General features: G+C 35.8%; 1 protein-coding gene across 3 annotated transcripts in view; it reads left to right on the forward strand.

The window, feature by feature from the left end:
* The window catches only part of Snx13 (sorting nexin 13), a 106635-nt gene that overhangs the window by 73356 nt on the left and 17039 nt on the right, over positions 1 to 16240 (forward strand). Inside the window, exons 18-21 of one of the 3 annotated variants that reach the window (XM_031357455.1) lie at positions 4075 to 4247; positions 7449 to 7556; positions 8958 to 9068; positions 13589 to 13750. In XM_031357455.1, the coding sequence (XP_031213315.1) occupies positions 4075 to 4247; positions 7449 to 7556; positions 8958 to 9068; positions 13589 to 13750 (554 nt within the window). Of the gene's footprint in view, positions 1 to 4074; positions 4248 to 7448; positions 7557 to 8957; positions 9069 to 13588; positions 13751 to 16240 lie in introns of those variants that run through there. The other 2 variants (XM_031357456.1, XM_031357457.1) reach the window with 2 other exon arrangements.

Below are 16240 nucleotides of genomic sequence, written 5' to 3' on the forward strand. Positions count from 1 at the left end.
ACCAGGCTGGCCTCCAACTCAGAAATCCACCTGTCTCTGCCTCCCAAGTGCTGGGATTAAAGGCGTGCCACCACTGCCTGGCATTCTGCTAGACTTCTGGAATAAGTTATCTGTTGGCTGTTTCTTCACCTTTTAAATGTAGTGAATATATCTATTAGTCTCCTTTTAGAAGTCACTCGAGAGCACATTGTCAATTAAAGTAGAGGTCTTGTTACTTTTCCCTTTAATTTTTGATGTAATTGATTACTTTTTCCATCCATAAATTTTCAAAGATTTGAAAAAGTTTCCACATTCTTTGGTGACTTTTCTTCTAATTTTAAGGACATCTATTCATATATAAATCTTTATTTCTTAGGAATATTAAGTTTAATATCTAGAGGAAGAGACATTCATGTTTATGTCTCTGGTGTTAATATTTCTCTTTTTAGGCTGTTCTGATTTTCTAGTTGTTTTATTTTGCTTTTTTTCAACAATATACTATTCTTTAGAGACATAAAAGAATAAGGCAAAATGTTTTTTAATAAATTGCCTTTTATCCAAACATGCAGAAATTTTGGGGAAGTAACATCATATAGTAGGGTTAGGAACACAGTTGCCTGGGCTCAAACCGCTTACTCTGGAGCTTCAGTTAGATGAGCTCCTGTGAGGTTCCTACTGCAATTTCTTCATTTGGCTAGAGGAGCCTGGATAAAAATGTCTATCTTGTGGGATACCTATAGATCTATCTAATTACACTGGCAATTGCTGATGTATGACAGACATCATATATGAGTGACACTGATTCATGATCTCATGTCTTTAACATTTCTGTTATTGAAGATGAAAACTACAATCTAGTGCCGTGCTGGTCTAAGACTGGTCCGTTTCTTCTTTCATCAAGAAAAAATGTCATTATTAAAAAATATTGACTAGCTATATGTGTTTAGCATGATGAAGTTGATTTAAATTGGTAAATTAATTCTTTACATAGCCACATCTATATGGCTTCTGTGAGTAACATTGGCCTTATTATAACAAAATATTCCAGTTCTATCTTCATCTTCTTAAAATGTATAACACACAGTAGCTTCTTGTCTTCCTTTAAAATCAAGTCATTTGTTATCTGCATTTGAAAAAATTAACTTCATTTTTCTTCCTGTTGTACATGTACCCAGGTAGGCTCTTCTCCCTAGCAATGTGTGACAGATCCACATGATTCTTTTTAAAAGTACTGTAATGCATATTCTCTGTCTCTTCTCTAGTCCTTGGCATTCTCCTTGTTCTTACTAATTCGTAGTTATGGTGATCTACTTAATTGGCTTCTATATTACCTTTTCCAAACATGTCTTGATCAAAATTGATAGTCATTTCTTTATTCACCCTTTTCTAAACAGTGTTTAAAAAAGCTAGATTCTTAACTTGATTAAAAATGTGACTACGATTCTATTTGTTTGAGTCTGTGTGCAAAAGTTGACAGTAAAATGTTATCATTGAATAGAGCTAAAATATATGTGTAGAATATGACCAAAGTATTTTTATTATTAATATAATCATACGTATACGTATACATATAGTATACGTATCATTGGCCAAACAAAAATATTGGTTATATATATATAATATATATATATATGAGGAAGGAAAGCAAATTTTAAATAGGAAGTATGAATTTTACAAAAGTTACCATGAATATTTAGAGTTAGTTCATGTGTATTTGCTAATATAGGTACTACTTTTTATATTATTGAAATAATTTACTAAGAAGGTACATAGAAACTGCTTTGCTGGATGATTGCAAGACAGAAAAACACTTAGCTTTAAAACCTCTCCTTTTTTGTATTCACAATTACAGATTATTGCAATCCATCCTTATATCATTTGTAGACTTTTGGCTAGTATTAGAGTCTAAGCTGCCACAATGCCTCCCACACATGGCAATGTTATAAAATAGCTGAAGCAATATCCAGGTTATGAGGAAAAACAAGTTCTGGGAAGTGAAGGAGCAATGAAGCCTAGGGGTGGTAAAAACAGGAAGGCTACTATCTTGGTTTTGATGGCATTTTTATGCCCTTGGGTTGAGAAAAAGCAGAACTGTGTTCTTATAATTTAATATATAAAGTTACCATGAAGCAAGAACTAGGAAACTTTTAGATTTAGATGTAAAGACTGAGGACTGTGAGGACCACAGTAGGGAACTGTATTTAATATCCACAGAAGGGCGAAGCCTCAGTTTTCATCTTAAACCTGAGTGTAACTGCAGTTTGCTATCTCTAGTTATCATGTACCCCATGGCCTCAATCCAAACACATAATACAACTTCATATTCATGGGCTATGAATTTGCAAACCTCTTTAGATAGCAAAAATGCTATGTTATTTTATATAAAGTTATAGAGTATTCATATGTGACCCATGCATATCATCCCATATACTTTGAATCATCTCTCGAATGGTTGTATAACACAATGAATGCAGTGAAATGCTGTATAAGCAATTGATGATTAGAGAATATAGACTAGAGAATAAGAGAAAGAAAAAAAGTTTGTACATAGTAGTACAAGCACATTTAAAACTATTTTTGATGCTCAGTTTGGCTGATTCTAGGAGGACCAAGTTTGTGAAAACTGCATACAGCGTTAACAGTGGTCCTGGTGTGTCCTTTCATAAGTACAGAACACTCAGATGGGTAAGGTGGAAAGTGAATTTGAGAAAGCAGCTCCAGGAAGAAATAAGAGTCACAGTAAGGGAAAGTTGGGTTTTTGAGAAATCAGAGTGACAATCTTAATAGTATTAAATATGTTGAAAATTATTTAGAAGAATAAATTTTAAGACAAACACAAAAAAGAACCGATAAAAATGTAAAATAAAAAAATTACAGTGATTGAAATGAGTGGCCAATTTAAGACCTTGAGGGGGGTGAACACCATGATGTCTGCCACACATGGCAATAGGATAAAGTGATTGAAGGATGAAGTATATAGGTACCATCAGCTTGGAGGAAACATGATGGCTCAGTTGGTAAAGTGTCAGAATTTAGGGCCCCAGCATCCATGTACAATTCCAGCACTGCATCCTGCCTCTGTGAACCTAGTGTTGAGTGGGTAGAGACAGGAGTGTCCCTGAGGCTTGCTGGTTAAATAGTCAGTTTTGTGGACAACTCCAAGTTCTGTTGAGAGACTGAGAAAGATGCCTGATATTGATATATTGTGTTATTCTACATGCATACACACATGCTCACATGTTTGATCATCTACATGCATACAAACACTTGATAGATATGAAAAGGAAGCAACAAGGTTTTGGCCACCTAGAGCAGTGCTTCTCAACCCATGGGTCACAGTGCCCACAGGAGTCACGTATCAGATATTCCACATATCAGATATTTACATAATGCTTCATAACAGTTCCAGAATTACAGTTATGAAGAATGAAATGGAAAACAAGCTTAGAAAGACAAGAACGGTAATTCAGAGTTCTTCTCCTTAAGAGTAGCAAGATCAGAAACAGAACAGATTTCGATTTTAAAGGCTTCCTGGTTTGTATGATGTTGGAAAAACTTTGTTTTGTTTTCTCCTGCTGTTGCTCAATTCCTAGCATAAATTACATTTGTGAATTGTTCAATGTTATTGAGAATAGAATTAGCAGGAGATAAGCTTTACCCTGTGGCTGTTTTGTAGTTGTTTAGCTGAACAGGTTTTAGTTATATTTAAAGGAATGGTAAAAGTTTATTGTTTGGTTTCTGGGGTTCCTGGTGTATGAAATTTAGGAAACTATAGTGTTTCATTCTGAATAGTGCTGTGGCAACATCCTTGATAATGAATTAAACCTCTTGGAAACAGAATTCAATGTAGACACCAATTCATGGTTGGCGCTATCATAAAACTTTGAGGATATTTTATGTTGTAGTCATTATTTATAATACCATAAGCATGTGTGCACAGAGGATAGGAATCTGTTTTATCCTTTGCTGCCATTCTTTTGTCTGAGTCTGTCATTTCAAATTCTTCATTTCATGTTGTCTTTTTTTGTTTGTTTTTGTTCTTCATCTCCCTCCTTTTTGTGTCTTGTTCCTCTTCATTTTGTTTGAAATGACTAGTATATGCTGACTATGACCCATATGCTGTGGCAGGCGTTTGTAATGATCATGGCAAGACATATGCACTATATGCCATCACTGTACACCGGCGCAACCTAAACACTGAGGAGATGTGGAAAACCTATCGGCGTTATAGTGACTTCCATGACTTCCACATGAGAATCACTGAGCAGGTAATACAGTTTGTAAAGCTTGTGGCCAAGCCTGTGACCTTTACACTGTGTCTTGGTTCAGCTTTGATTCTACATTTCTTTAAGGATGTTCACATTATATAAAGGAATTGATACTTTATATACTTGGCATAATTGGAAGCATGATTATGAGCAGTTCGAACCAATCTAATTCATTGTGGAGTAACAACAAAGCAGCAATGGTAATTCAAATGGCAAGGTTAAATGAATGTATATTTCTGATCTGTGAGAAAAGGGCAAGTGAGTGGAGGGGAATGCTTTGAGAGGAGTTGCTTTACTGCAAGGAAGGAGACTGCTATCTCTCATTTGAACACAGTGGTGGGTTTCAGAGGCATAATTCAAAGCTACCATTATTTTGAATGGTACTTTCATCCAACAATGTTGCTAAACCTGGTCCTTTGCTTAAGTTATTTTGAACCACAATCTACAATGAACCTGACATTAACCAAATACTGTTTTAAATTCTTACTAAATTTAATCTTGTTTTATAGAAGTAAGTATAAAGATTTTTAAAGTTGAATGAAAAGAAATTCTTTCTTCATATTTTTGATAAGGACTTTTTTCTTCTCCTTAACTTAGAAGAAAACATTAGCAGATGATGGAAAAGATAATCTGTGGAGCTTATTTTTACTCTTGAAAGTCTTAATTGATTCAAAATTTAGTTGTATAAGTATCAAGTCACTAAAAAAAGATAACATGTGATTAGATTTCAATTGACATATACTGTTGAAATCAGAAAATATCCTTTCACTTAATATTTTTAGAAAAATATGGTTGGTACCATGATAATGTCATTAAAATATTCTGTAGCCACAGTAAGATAGACTAATAGCCTTAAAATGATTAAAACAAGAAGTATTTATACATTTTAAATGGCCTGAACTGCCCAATCATTTATTCGAGATTTATTTATTTATTTATTTATTCACTTATTTTGGTTTTTCAAGACAGGGTTTCTCTGTGTAGCCTTAGCTGTCCTGGAACTCACTCTGTAGACCAGGCTGTCCTCGAACTCAGAAATGAGCCTGCCTCTGCTTCCCAAGTGCTGGGATTAAAGGTGTGTGTCACTACTGCACGGCTTATTCGAGAAATTTTTAAAATTTTCTGTGTGCCTGACTCTTCTCAGTTCTAGGAAAATAACAGTGTACCAGACAGGCAGACTCTACATACATTTGTGTGGATACTGCATATTTCTGTTTCCTCTTTTAAAGTCTGTATAAGTGCACAAACATACTGATGCCAATGGTGATATTAAATATTCATTATTCAAATGAATAAGAATTTTATGTTTGAGTATTAACATATTTTGAAAATTTTTAACGTAATTTCAAACCTACTTCATCAAATTTTTAGTGGTTTATTAAGAGTCTAAACTTGATGCAATTCCAAAAGCTGAAAGTCTTAAGAAGGTTTGGCTTCTCAGTTGTTTGAGACTAGAAAATGGCCTCTTACCCGTATGTGTGCATTCCTGGTGTGTGGTGTTAAGTATAGTGCAGAGGCAGTTTGACTGACAGCCTAGTCCAGAAGCCTTGGATTACTTTAATTGCTTCTTTAAAGACCCTGTCTTAGAATATGTAATTACAGTATAAGATAACGCCTTTCCCATGTGAATTTGGAGAAATGCAGTTCAGATCCCTGTTCTTTGGTAAGAAAGGATATACTATGCACTCTGAAAACACGAGTGGGTAATTTAGAGTCATATGCATAAGTAATATTTTAGCAATTGTGTATCTTTGGAAACAACATAGGATGTTGTCTTCCACAAAGTGTAATTTTTTTAAGGCTTTCATAGATGCACCAGAAACTATTTTGCATACTGTATTCAATGAAGACTGTTTCTTCTGGCTTCATTTATAGCCAAATTTGTGAGTTCTCACTACTACTCAATACTTTCAATGTATTGCCCCATCTGCTTTTTCTTCTTGATAATGATTGAGGCAAAATTATTATTTTACATATATGCTGTGTATTAAACTTGTTCACATTTTCATTCTGAACAACCATTAGAATTTTCACTGCATCTAATTGTCAGAATCTTCCAGTTTGGGATGGAAATGATTCTGATTCTCATATATTCTCTCCCTCTCTCCCCATCTTCCTCTTTCTTAATGTCTGCAGCAGGAATTGGTCTTCTTCATATAGATAATGTATTTTAAACAAAGGATTTAAAAGAAAAACAGTTTGTTTGTCTCAGTGTATGTAATATATGGGAAGAGGGAAGAGACTGCCTGAAGTTTCAGGTACTGCTGTTGGCCAGGCCCTATCCTGGGTTATTCTAGCAGTAGGCATAGTAACACCTTGTGCTTGAATAGGTATAGTAGATTACTGTCATGGTTGTACCTAATGTTGAGTCTATAAGGCCTAGACTGCTATATTGCTCTGTATTTTTTACATTACAAAGAAAAAAATAACATGGCAGTGATTCTTGTGTCTTTTTCATAGTGTAATCTATGAATTTACTTTTCATATGATGATGAGCAAAGGTTATTAATATTCATTGTAAGTGTATGCAGAGTTGTAATAAGATCCTGACTACAGTTAGTAATTTGTCATTCTGCTTTTTAAAGATACATATGGCAGTGATTATTTTATAATCAGTAATATTAAAATAGTCCCTTAGATTTTAACAAGCTATAATGTCATAACTTTGATTCAAATTTTAATTTTAATTTTTTTGATTTTGTTTTGAGACAGGGTTTCTCTGTATAGCCCTAGCTGTCCTGAAACTCACTCTGTAGACCAGGCTGGCCTCGAACTCAGAAATCCGCCTGCCTCTGCCTCCCAAGTGCTGGGATTAAAGGCGTGTGCCACCACTGCCTGGCCAGATTTTAATTTCTTAATATCCTTTTCATGAGTTGAATGGTTGCTAGGAAAAGTATTACTGCTTTACTAAATTTTGACTAATTTGAAAATTAGAACACCAAAATGAAATTTGATATGGTGCAGCATGTGTGTGGCTCATTTTCATCAGTTATCCATCTTTATTCTCCATTGTCAATTTTTTATGATTAAAAAAAGGTTGATTGTGTTTTGGGCTTTGTGGACAATGGGATTGTGATGTTTTGTTTAATGTAAGAAAGTATAGCCCCAAATTATCTGAAGATACTTTGACATGTAGAGAAATTGTTATGTGGAGATTATTTCTCTTAAAAAGAGAAGTTTTGAATGTATTTTGTCTTCTAGTTTGAAAATCTGTCAAGCATATTGAAGCTTCCTGGTAAAAAGACGTTTAACAATATGGATAGAGATTTTTTAGAAAAAAGGAAAAAGGATTTAAATGCCTATTTGCAGGTAAGGTTGTTTTAGTTTTGGCTGTGGATTCCTTTGTAAAGCACATGAGTAGAGTAGATGTCTTTAATGAGTTATGTTTGCTGCAGCATGTGTGTGGCATACCTGGGACCCTGAACCCCACATCCAGCCTTATTAGCAGTGAGAATGACACAACTGAATAGTGTGGCTGGCTGTAATTGTGGATGAATAATTTTAGTAGCGTATCAAAGGTGACATGTAGTTTCTTAAGTAGTTTAGTGTTTCCGTATTTAATGTTAAACTTTCTTTTTCTTTTAAGCACTCAGGACTTTTGCTGATTTGTGTTTAGATGAGTATGTGTGACATGTGTTTCAGATTATTATAACTAGATCTATACTATGGTATACCCAGCAGGTAAATGATTATAATTTAATGCATAATAGCTTTTTAGGATACCACAGAACCTAGTACATTTTTGTTCCCAGAATAGTTCAAGAGAGAAATAGAGCTCAAGATATTTCCTGGGTTCATCATCTTAGTCATACAATTTTTTCACAGGAAATAACATATAAGTTACATATTGTGTAGGCTGATCGAATGCCTAGAGATACATTTTACACCTGAATACCCAAAACCCAGGTAGAGTAATGTTCCTTTGCAGTTCATCCTAGTTAGTGGTTTATAATGTTTTTGAATATCTTAGAAAGGTGTCATCCCAGTTGACAGTGTTCCATTATTTAGCTCTCTGTAAAAAGGACTCAGCAGACTGCAGCAGGAAGCCACCTCTTGAGGACCAGGGATTTTTATCTGTGGCTGGTAGCTGGGTTTTATATTTATTTGTTTGTTTTTGTTTTGTTCTGTTGTCACAAGCAGCAGATTCGAAGTTATAACAATTGTAATTTGCTGCTGTGTATTGAAAGGCCAGGAGGAGAAGGAAGAACAGCTGGCTGTTACTTCATTTTTTCCCAGCTGGAAACTGCAGTGCGGAAATGCTGCACTTATAAAACTTGTTAAACACTTTCCTTCAAAAATACTGAGTTTTAATTTTATTAAGATCCCTAACAGTTAATTTGTACAATTGATAAAATGACTTTTCTCAGTTGTGGCACTATAAGTTTATTTTTAAGGGTACAAGGGCTCTCTTGTACTTTTAGCTCCTGCACTCAGTATGCCACCACTTTTGGCTTAGAAGCAACCAAGCTAGATTATTTAAGTTTATATGCATTTGTGAAAGCAATATGTTTTGGACTTTTCTTTTATCACACTTGAAAGTTTCTATTTATATATATCATAAAATCATATTTTCATTACTCTTAAACTTTAGCAGTATTATATCAACAGCACAGTTTCTAATATGGATAAGCTGTAGAGCCAGACATTTTATAAAGTAGAATTATAGTCAATGCAATTTTACTGTCTTAAGATTTCTTCTTTTCCCTTTAGTTACTCTTGACTCCTGAAATGATGAAGGCCTCTCCGGCATTGGCTCACTATGTCTATGACTTCCTTGAGAACAAAGCCTACAGTAAAGGGAAGGGCGATTTTGCTCGAAAGGTAAGCATATTATTGAATTTCCTTTTGAGATCTTTCTTGCTTTTTTTTAATAAAGGAAAATATAGATTTACATATATTTTAAAATGATTTGTTAAGTATGTCTTGTCATGTTGGCGTAGTCAGTGTACTGTTGCCTAGAGTTGTAAGATCCTGTCGAGCCTTAGCTTACTGGAGACCCCTAGAGTGAACCACATAGAGCCTGATCAATGCAAAAAGCAAGAGGATTTTTATTGTTCCAGTGCACTGGCGATGTCCCAGACCCTAAGGAGGGGAGGTAACCCACATGATTTGTTCAGTGAGCTTTTATACAATTTTCAGGGCAGCAGCCATTAGACACAATGTGATTGGTAGAACAGTATGACTTTTTAAACTGATTGGTCTTCAGGAAATGAGGTGGCAAAGACTTCCCTTGTCTGAAGGTGGGCAAAAGTCCACCCTTCCGGATTGTGTCCCCACCTGCAGGTTGGTTCTCACCCTGTGGTCTGAGGAATGATAATTAGCCTCATCCTTCCAGAGGGGCAAGAGTTCCACCACCTTCCAAAGTTCCTGAGCTTATCTTATTAAGAAATTCCTGGCCTCCTGGTGGTGTTTTCTGAGATGTTCCTGTTTACTTGGTTCTCACAGAGTATCTGTTAATATCAAATATGCAAATGAAAGACCACTGACCCAAATCATCATGGCCACATTGATTCATGCAAACGATTAATTAAAGCATGATTTTTAAAATTTGTGTACATGGGCTACTTCTCTCTAAAAATGGAGTTCAGGAGATCACTGTTGGATGTGAAGAAGACAAGGTAGGGGGTTTCTAAATGGAGGATTTGGCAGGCAAATTAGGCAGGGTTACAGGAGCAGAATAAGCATAACAAGTTAGCTATATGGAAGGACCTCCTGAAACAAAGACATGACTGCAAAGTACTCATAAGGTAGGCATAGCAATAGAGAGTTACAAAAACAGGTAGTTGTAAAAACCTTTCAGAAACAAAGATATAGTTGCAAGGTGGTTGTAACAAGTTTTTGAAACAAAGACATGGCTGTCATTTCCTGGAAGAGGAGTGTAAACCATTTGTAGTTAGGTTACAGGCAAGGTAATAGCCCACTCCTTGGGAAACAGATTTAATCACCAGCAAGAATGACCCTGGTTGATCTTTTGTATAAGATGGCTTTTAAACCATATATGGGGACATGCTGATTCATCATATCTTATATACAAGCTTACATTATGATCTAGTGGAGGTTGACAGAAAGAAATCAAGGGATCAACCTTCTAAAGTAGTCCATTAAGAAAAGTTTGCCTTAAACAGTGAAAATGAATTCTTTAAAAAATAAATAAATAAATAAATAAATAAACAGTGAAAATGAATTCTTAAAAAGAAAAGTTTGCCTGAAGTAGGTTACAAGTTTTTTATTATTTTGAGTAGGCAGTGTATTTTACTGGGAGGAAATATGTTTCAGTTGAATTAAAGACAAGAAAAATGTTAAATAGGATGTGTTCTGGAAGTATTTTTACCTGTTGACTGAAGTGTTTGTTACTTAAACTGTTGTAGTTAATATAAAATATGGTTCCAGGCCTGTGCTTAGAGTTAAGTGTTGTGGTAACAGAAGCCTTATAAACAGTTCTCAAAGTCCTGCTTCCTTCTTTGCTAAGGATGATTCGTGTATTTTTTTCATTGTTACTTTAATTTTTCTCAAGTCAAGATTTTTCTCTCTTAAGCCACTGCATAAATCAAGTAAGATCTTATTCTGTGTTTAAACATATCGCACACATAACTAATAAATGTTTGCTGGTAATGATAAGAGCAAAAGCAAAATTTAGGATAGTGTTCAGTAATTCTTTGCAACTCTTTAGAAGTCTTAGATGGTTTTAAAATAAAAACTGAAAAGCTTCAAACACACTTCTTCCCATCTTGCCATTAAAAAAACCCAAACAAACAAAGAAACAAAAAAAGAAAACAAAATAAAATGAAAACAAGTGGTTTGGGAAATGGTGCAAAGTAGCAACAATACTTAGGTGTTGTACATAGGAGCTTGTATGATTAGGATGTTAAATTTCAACATCTTAATGGATGCTAACATTTTAAAGTTGAATTTTATAAATAAATTCTCATATATAGAATTTAAAATGGTAAAGTATGTATGTGTATCTGTCTTTCCATATATACATATGTATATATGTACACATGCATGCATGTGCACATTTTCATGCTTTATTTCCTGAGTAATTGTATTCAGAATGCAATCTTCCATGTCAATAGAGATGAGTTCTAGTTTTCTATCTTGAAGATATTTGCCTTATTTTCTGTTTTAGGATTACATTAATTTTAACTATAGAGTTTATAACAGTTTTTATTAAATATGCACCATCATTTTAAATAATCAGTAGGAGCACATGCAGGTTAGTTGCATATTATATTCTAAATTACTAATAAAGTCTAAAGACCCATCTAAGTAGTCATTAGATTAAATAACCTGCAAACATTTTCAAACCTCAAAGCTTTTCTCAGCTTGACAAATGTCTTAGAAACCATTGATTTTATCAATTTCTTTTTTTAAAAAAAAATCTGTAGAACAATTAATTCATAGATAGAATAAGTGATAAACATCCTTTCTCTGCTTGATGTAAATTTTTATTTAAGGTTATGTTGTGGTTTGAAATCATTCTTAGCCATAGTTAGAAATGTTAAGTTAAAATTGGATTGGAATGTTATGTTACTAGAACAGAGAACTGAGTAGAGCTAGTAGCTTATATAGACAGCACCTGTGTAAATTATGCTGAGGGTGTACTCGTGCAAGCTCTCCTTGATTTACTCCTGTGCCTCATAGTTTTACAATTTATTTCTTTCCTGTCTGTTTTCAGAACCCTTCCTAGATGTATTTTAAAACAAATCCTGTATTTGTAGAAGTAATATAGAGCAGACTCTCATGCTTGTGAAGTTCTCTTTAGTGAATATTATGTTACATTTGAGAGTTGCAATTTTCTCTGTAGTTGCATGTTTTAAATGTGATAGATACTTCATAGACAGTCTCATAAGGCATCTCTTAGAATTCTGCATGCTGAGCTGGGCACAGTGGTGCAGACCCTTAATTCCTGCATTCAAAAGGCAAAGACAGGCAGATCTCTGAATTCCAGGTCCAGCGTGGTCTATAGAGAGAGTTCCAGGACAGCCAAGACTACACAAAGACACTTATTCTTGAAAAACAAACCAAACGAACAAATGAATTCTCTTTGTGTTTTCTTGACTAAGATTGACTATTCCATAAAGCATATATGCTTTTTTGGTTGGCTGTCTCAATTACTTTTCTATTGTGATAAAACACCATGACCAAAGCAACTTTTATATGAAAGTTTTCTTTGTGGCATGTTGTTTCAGAGGGCTAGGGTCCATGGCATCAGGAGCTGAGAGCTTATATCTTGATCTCCAAGTAGGTGGCAGATAGCATACTGAATGGTGTAACTCTTTTTAAACCTCAAAACATGTCCCTATGCTTGTGGACTTCTCCTTAGTGAATATTATGTTATATTTGAGAGTTGCAATTTTCTCTATCCTTCATTCCATGGCTCCTAATCCTTCCCAAATGGTTCCACCAACTGGGGACCAAGTATTCAAGAATATGGCCCATTTTCACTCAGACCACACATAACACAAGATGCATTTAATCTACTTAAAAGTCATCCAAAGTCTATTCTGAGTCTCCAGACTGTTGTGGGAAGATTAGAAAGAATGGCAATATCCTGCACTATGCTGAGCACTGGCAGGCCACATGGCAGCAGCTGGATGTTCTTATCTCAGCAGACTCTCTGGCCCAGAGCTCTGAAATCTCTCCACCCAGCTTGCTAAATTCCCACTGGCCAGTTGCTACTAGGCCAGCCCTAAACTGCAAAATCTCTTAACTGTAATCCTCTATAAAAATCAAAAGCAAATATTATACTTCAAACATACAGTTTCACAGAATATACATTACCATTCCAAAAGGGAGGATTAGGGGCATAGTGAGGAAATACTGGACCAAAGCACATCCACAATCCAGCAGAAAAATCGCCTTTTGTTGCTCCTGTTCCGTGTCTGACTTCAGGAGGCTTGTGGTGCCACCTTTCAGCTTTGCTGACTGAAGTTTGCAGCAAACATCTCTCTTGGCTAGTACTACTGTCTCTGTAGCTTTTTGGCAAATGTCTCATGCTCTGGCAAATGTCTCACCATTACTTTGGATTATGGTGAAATTATAGAATAGTTAATTCCATTTGTATCAAGTTTTGTTTGGGAAGGTTCAGAATTTAATAAGCAAACAGTAAAGGTTTACCTAACCTAATAGTATCTTCCTCAGTCAAAATTTAAAACCATCCATGTGTGTATAAAGATGTGTTTTTAAGGTATACTATGTCAACAGTTTTTTGTTTTGTTTTGTTTTTAAGGCAATGGCATCTAATTGACTGGAAAACCTTCTCATGGTTACACTCTATATTTTTTTAGGCTTTTGAGTTATGTAACTGATCTAAGTATAATCTCTTTTTTTCACTTTAGATGGACACATTTGTAAATCCACTTCGCAACTCTATGAGGAATGTTTCAAATGCAGTCAAATCCCTTCCTGATAGCTTGGCAGAAGGAGTGACAAAAATGTCGGACAATGTGGGCAGAATGTCAGAGAGATTAGGGCAAGACATAAAGCAGTCATTTTTTAAGGTAAAAAGACATTTCCAGTGGTCTCTAATGCAAACTGCTTTCATGTCACCTAAGATATATATTTTTTATTAGATATTTTCTTTATTTACATGTCATATGATTTCTCATTTTCCAGTTTCCCCTCCAAAAAAAAAAAAAACAAAAAAACCCAACAAGAACAAACCCCTGTTCCCTTTCCCCTCCCCCTGCTTCCCACCCCACCCTCTCCCGCTTACTGGCCCTGGCATTCCCCTACACTGGGGCACAGAATCTTCTTCACAGGGCCAAGGGCCTCTCCTCCTATTGATGACCAACTTGGCCATCCTCTAGTATACACATGCTGCCGGAGCAATCAGTCCCATCATGTGTGCTCCTTGGTTGGTGGTTTAGTCCCTGGGAGCTCTGAGGGTACTAGTTACTTCATATTGTAGTTTCTCCTAAGGGGCTGCAAACCCTTCAGCTCCTTGGGTCCTTTCTCTAACTCCTTCATTGGGGACCCTGTACTCAGTTCAATGGATGGCTGTGAGTCTCTACTTCTGTATAAGTCAGGGAGGCACTGTCAGAGCCTCTCAGGAGACAGCTATATCGGGCTGGATTGTCCTTCCTTCAGTCTCTGCTCCATAGTTACTCTCTGCAACTCCTTCCATGGATATTTTGTTCCACCTTTTCAGAAGGAATGCACTGTCCACCATTTGGTCTTCCTTCTTCTTGAGTTTCTTGTGGTTTGTGAATTGTACTTCATATATTCCAAACTTCTGGACTAATAACCACATATCAGAGAGTGCATACCATGTTTGCTCTTTTGTGAATGGGTTACCTCACTCAGGATGATATTCTCCAGTTCCATCCATTTCCCTAAGAATTTTATAAATTCATTGTTTTAATAGCTGAGTAGTACTCCATTGTGTAGATGTACCACAATTTCTGTATCCAATCCTCTGTTGAGGGACATCTGGGTTGTTTCCAGTTTCTGGCTATTATAAATAAGGCTATGAACATGGTGGAGCATGTGCCCTTATTACATGTTAGAGCATCTTCTGTGTATATGGCAGCAGTGTTATAGCTGGGTCCACTGGTAGAACTATGTCCAATTTCTGGAGGAACTGCCAAACTCATTTCCAGAGTGGTTATACCAGCTTGCAATCCCATCAGCAATGAAGGAGTGTTCCTCTTTCTCCACAACCTCTCCAGCATCTGCTGTCACCTGAGTTTTTTACCCTAGCTATTCTGTCTGGTGTGAGGTGGAATCTCAGGGTTGTTTTGATTTGCATTTCCTTGATGACTAAGGATGTTGAACATTTCTTTAGGTGTTTCTCAGCCATTCGGTATTCATCAGTTGAGAATTCTTTGTTTAGCTCTGTCCCCCAATTTTTAATAGGGGTTTTTGGTTCTCTGGAGTCTAACTTCCTGAGTTCTTTGTATACATTGGATGTTAGCCCTGTCAGATATAGGATTGGTAAACACCTTTTCCCAATTTGTTGGTTGCCATTTGGTCCTATTGATAGTGTCTTTTGCCTTACAGAAACTTTGCAACTTTATGAAGTTCCATTTGTCAATTCTTGATCTTAGAGCATAAGCTATTGGTGTTCTGTTCAGGAAATTTTCCCCTGTGCCTATGTGCTCGAAGCTCTTCCCCACTTTCTTTTCTATCAATTTCAGTGTATCTGGTTTGATGTGGAGGTCCCTGATCCACTTGGACTTAAACTTTGTACAAGGAGATAGGAATGGATCGATTTGCATTCTTCTACATGCTAACCACCAGTTGAGCCAGCCCCATTTGTTGAAAATCCTGTCTTTTTTCCACTGTATGGTTTTAGCTCCTTGTCAAAGATCAAATGACCATAGGTGTGTGGGTTCATTTCTGGGTCTTCAATTCTGTTCCATTGATCCACTTGCCTGTCACTGTACCAATACCATGCAGTTTTTATCACAGTTGCTCTGTAGTACAGCTTAAGGTCCGAGATGGTGATTCCACCAGAGTTTCCTTTATTGTTGAGAATAGTTTTGGCTATCCTGGGTTTCTTGTTCTTCCAGATGAATTTACAAATTGCTCTTTCTAAGTCTGTGAAAAATTAATTGTGTTGGAATTTTGATGGGGATTACATTGAATCTGTAGATTGCTTTTGGCAAGATGACCATTTTTACTATATTAATCCTGCCAATCCATGAGCATGGGGGATTTTTCCAACTTCTGAGATCTTCTTCAATTTCCTTCTTCAGAGACTTGAAGTTCTTGTCAAACAGATCTTTACTTGCTTAGTTAGAGTTACACTAAGGTATTTTATATTATTTGTAACTATTGTGAAGGGTGTTGTTTCCCTAATTTCCTTCTCAGCCTGTTTATCCTTTGTGTAGAGGAAGGCCTCTGATTTGCTTGAGTTAATTTTATATCCAGCTACTTTGCTGAAGTTGTTTATCAGATTTAGGCGCTCTCTTGTGGAAATTTGGGGGTCACTTAAGTATACTATCATATCATCAGCAAATAATGATAATTTGACTTCTTCCTTTCCA

This window comes from Mastomys coucha, unplaced genomic scaffold, assembly GCF_008632895.1.
Source record: "Mastomys coucha isolate ucsf_1 unplaced genomic scaffold, UCSF_Mcou_1 pScaffold6, whole genome shotgun sequence".
In the NCBI taxonomy this organism is placed as follows: domain Eukaryota; kingdom Metazoa; phylum Chordata; class Mammalia; order Rodentia; family Muridae; genus Mastomys; species Mastomys coucha.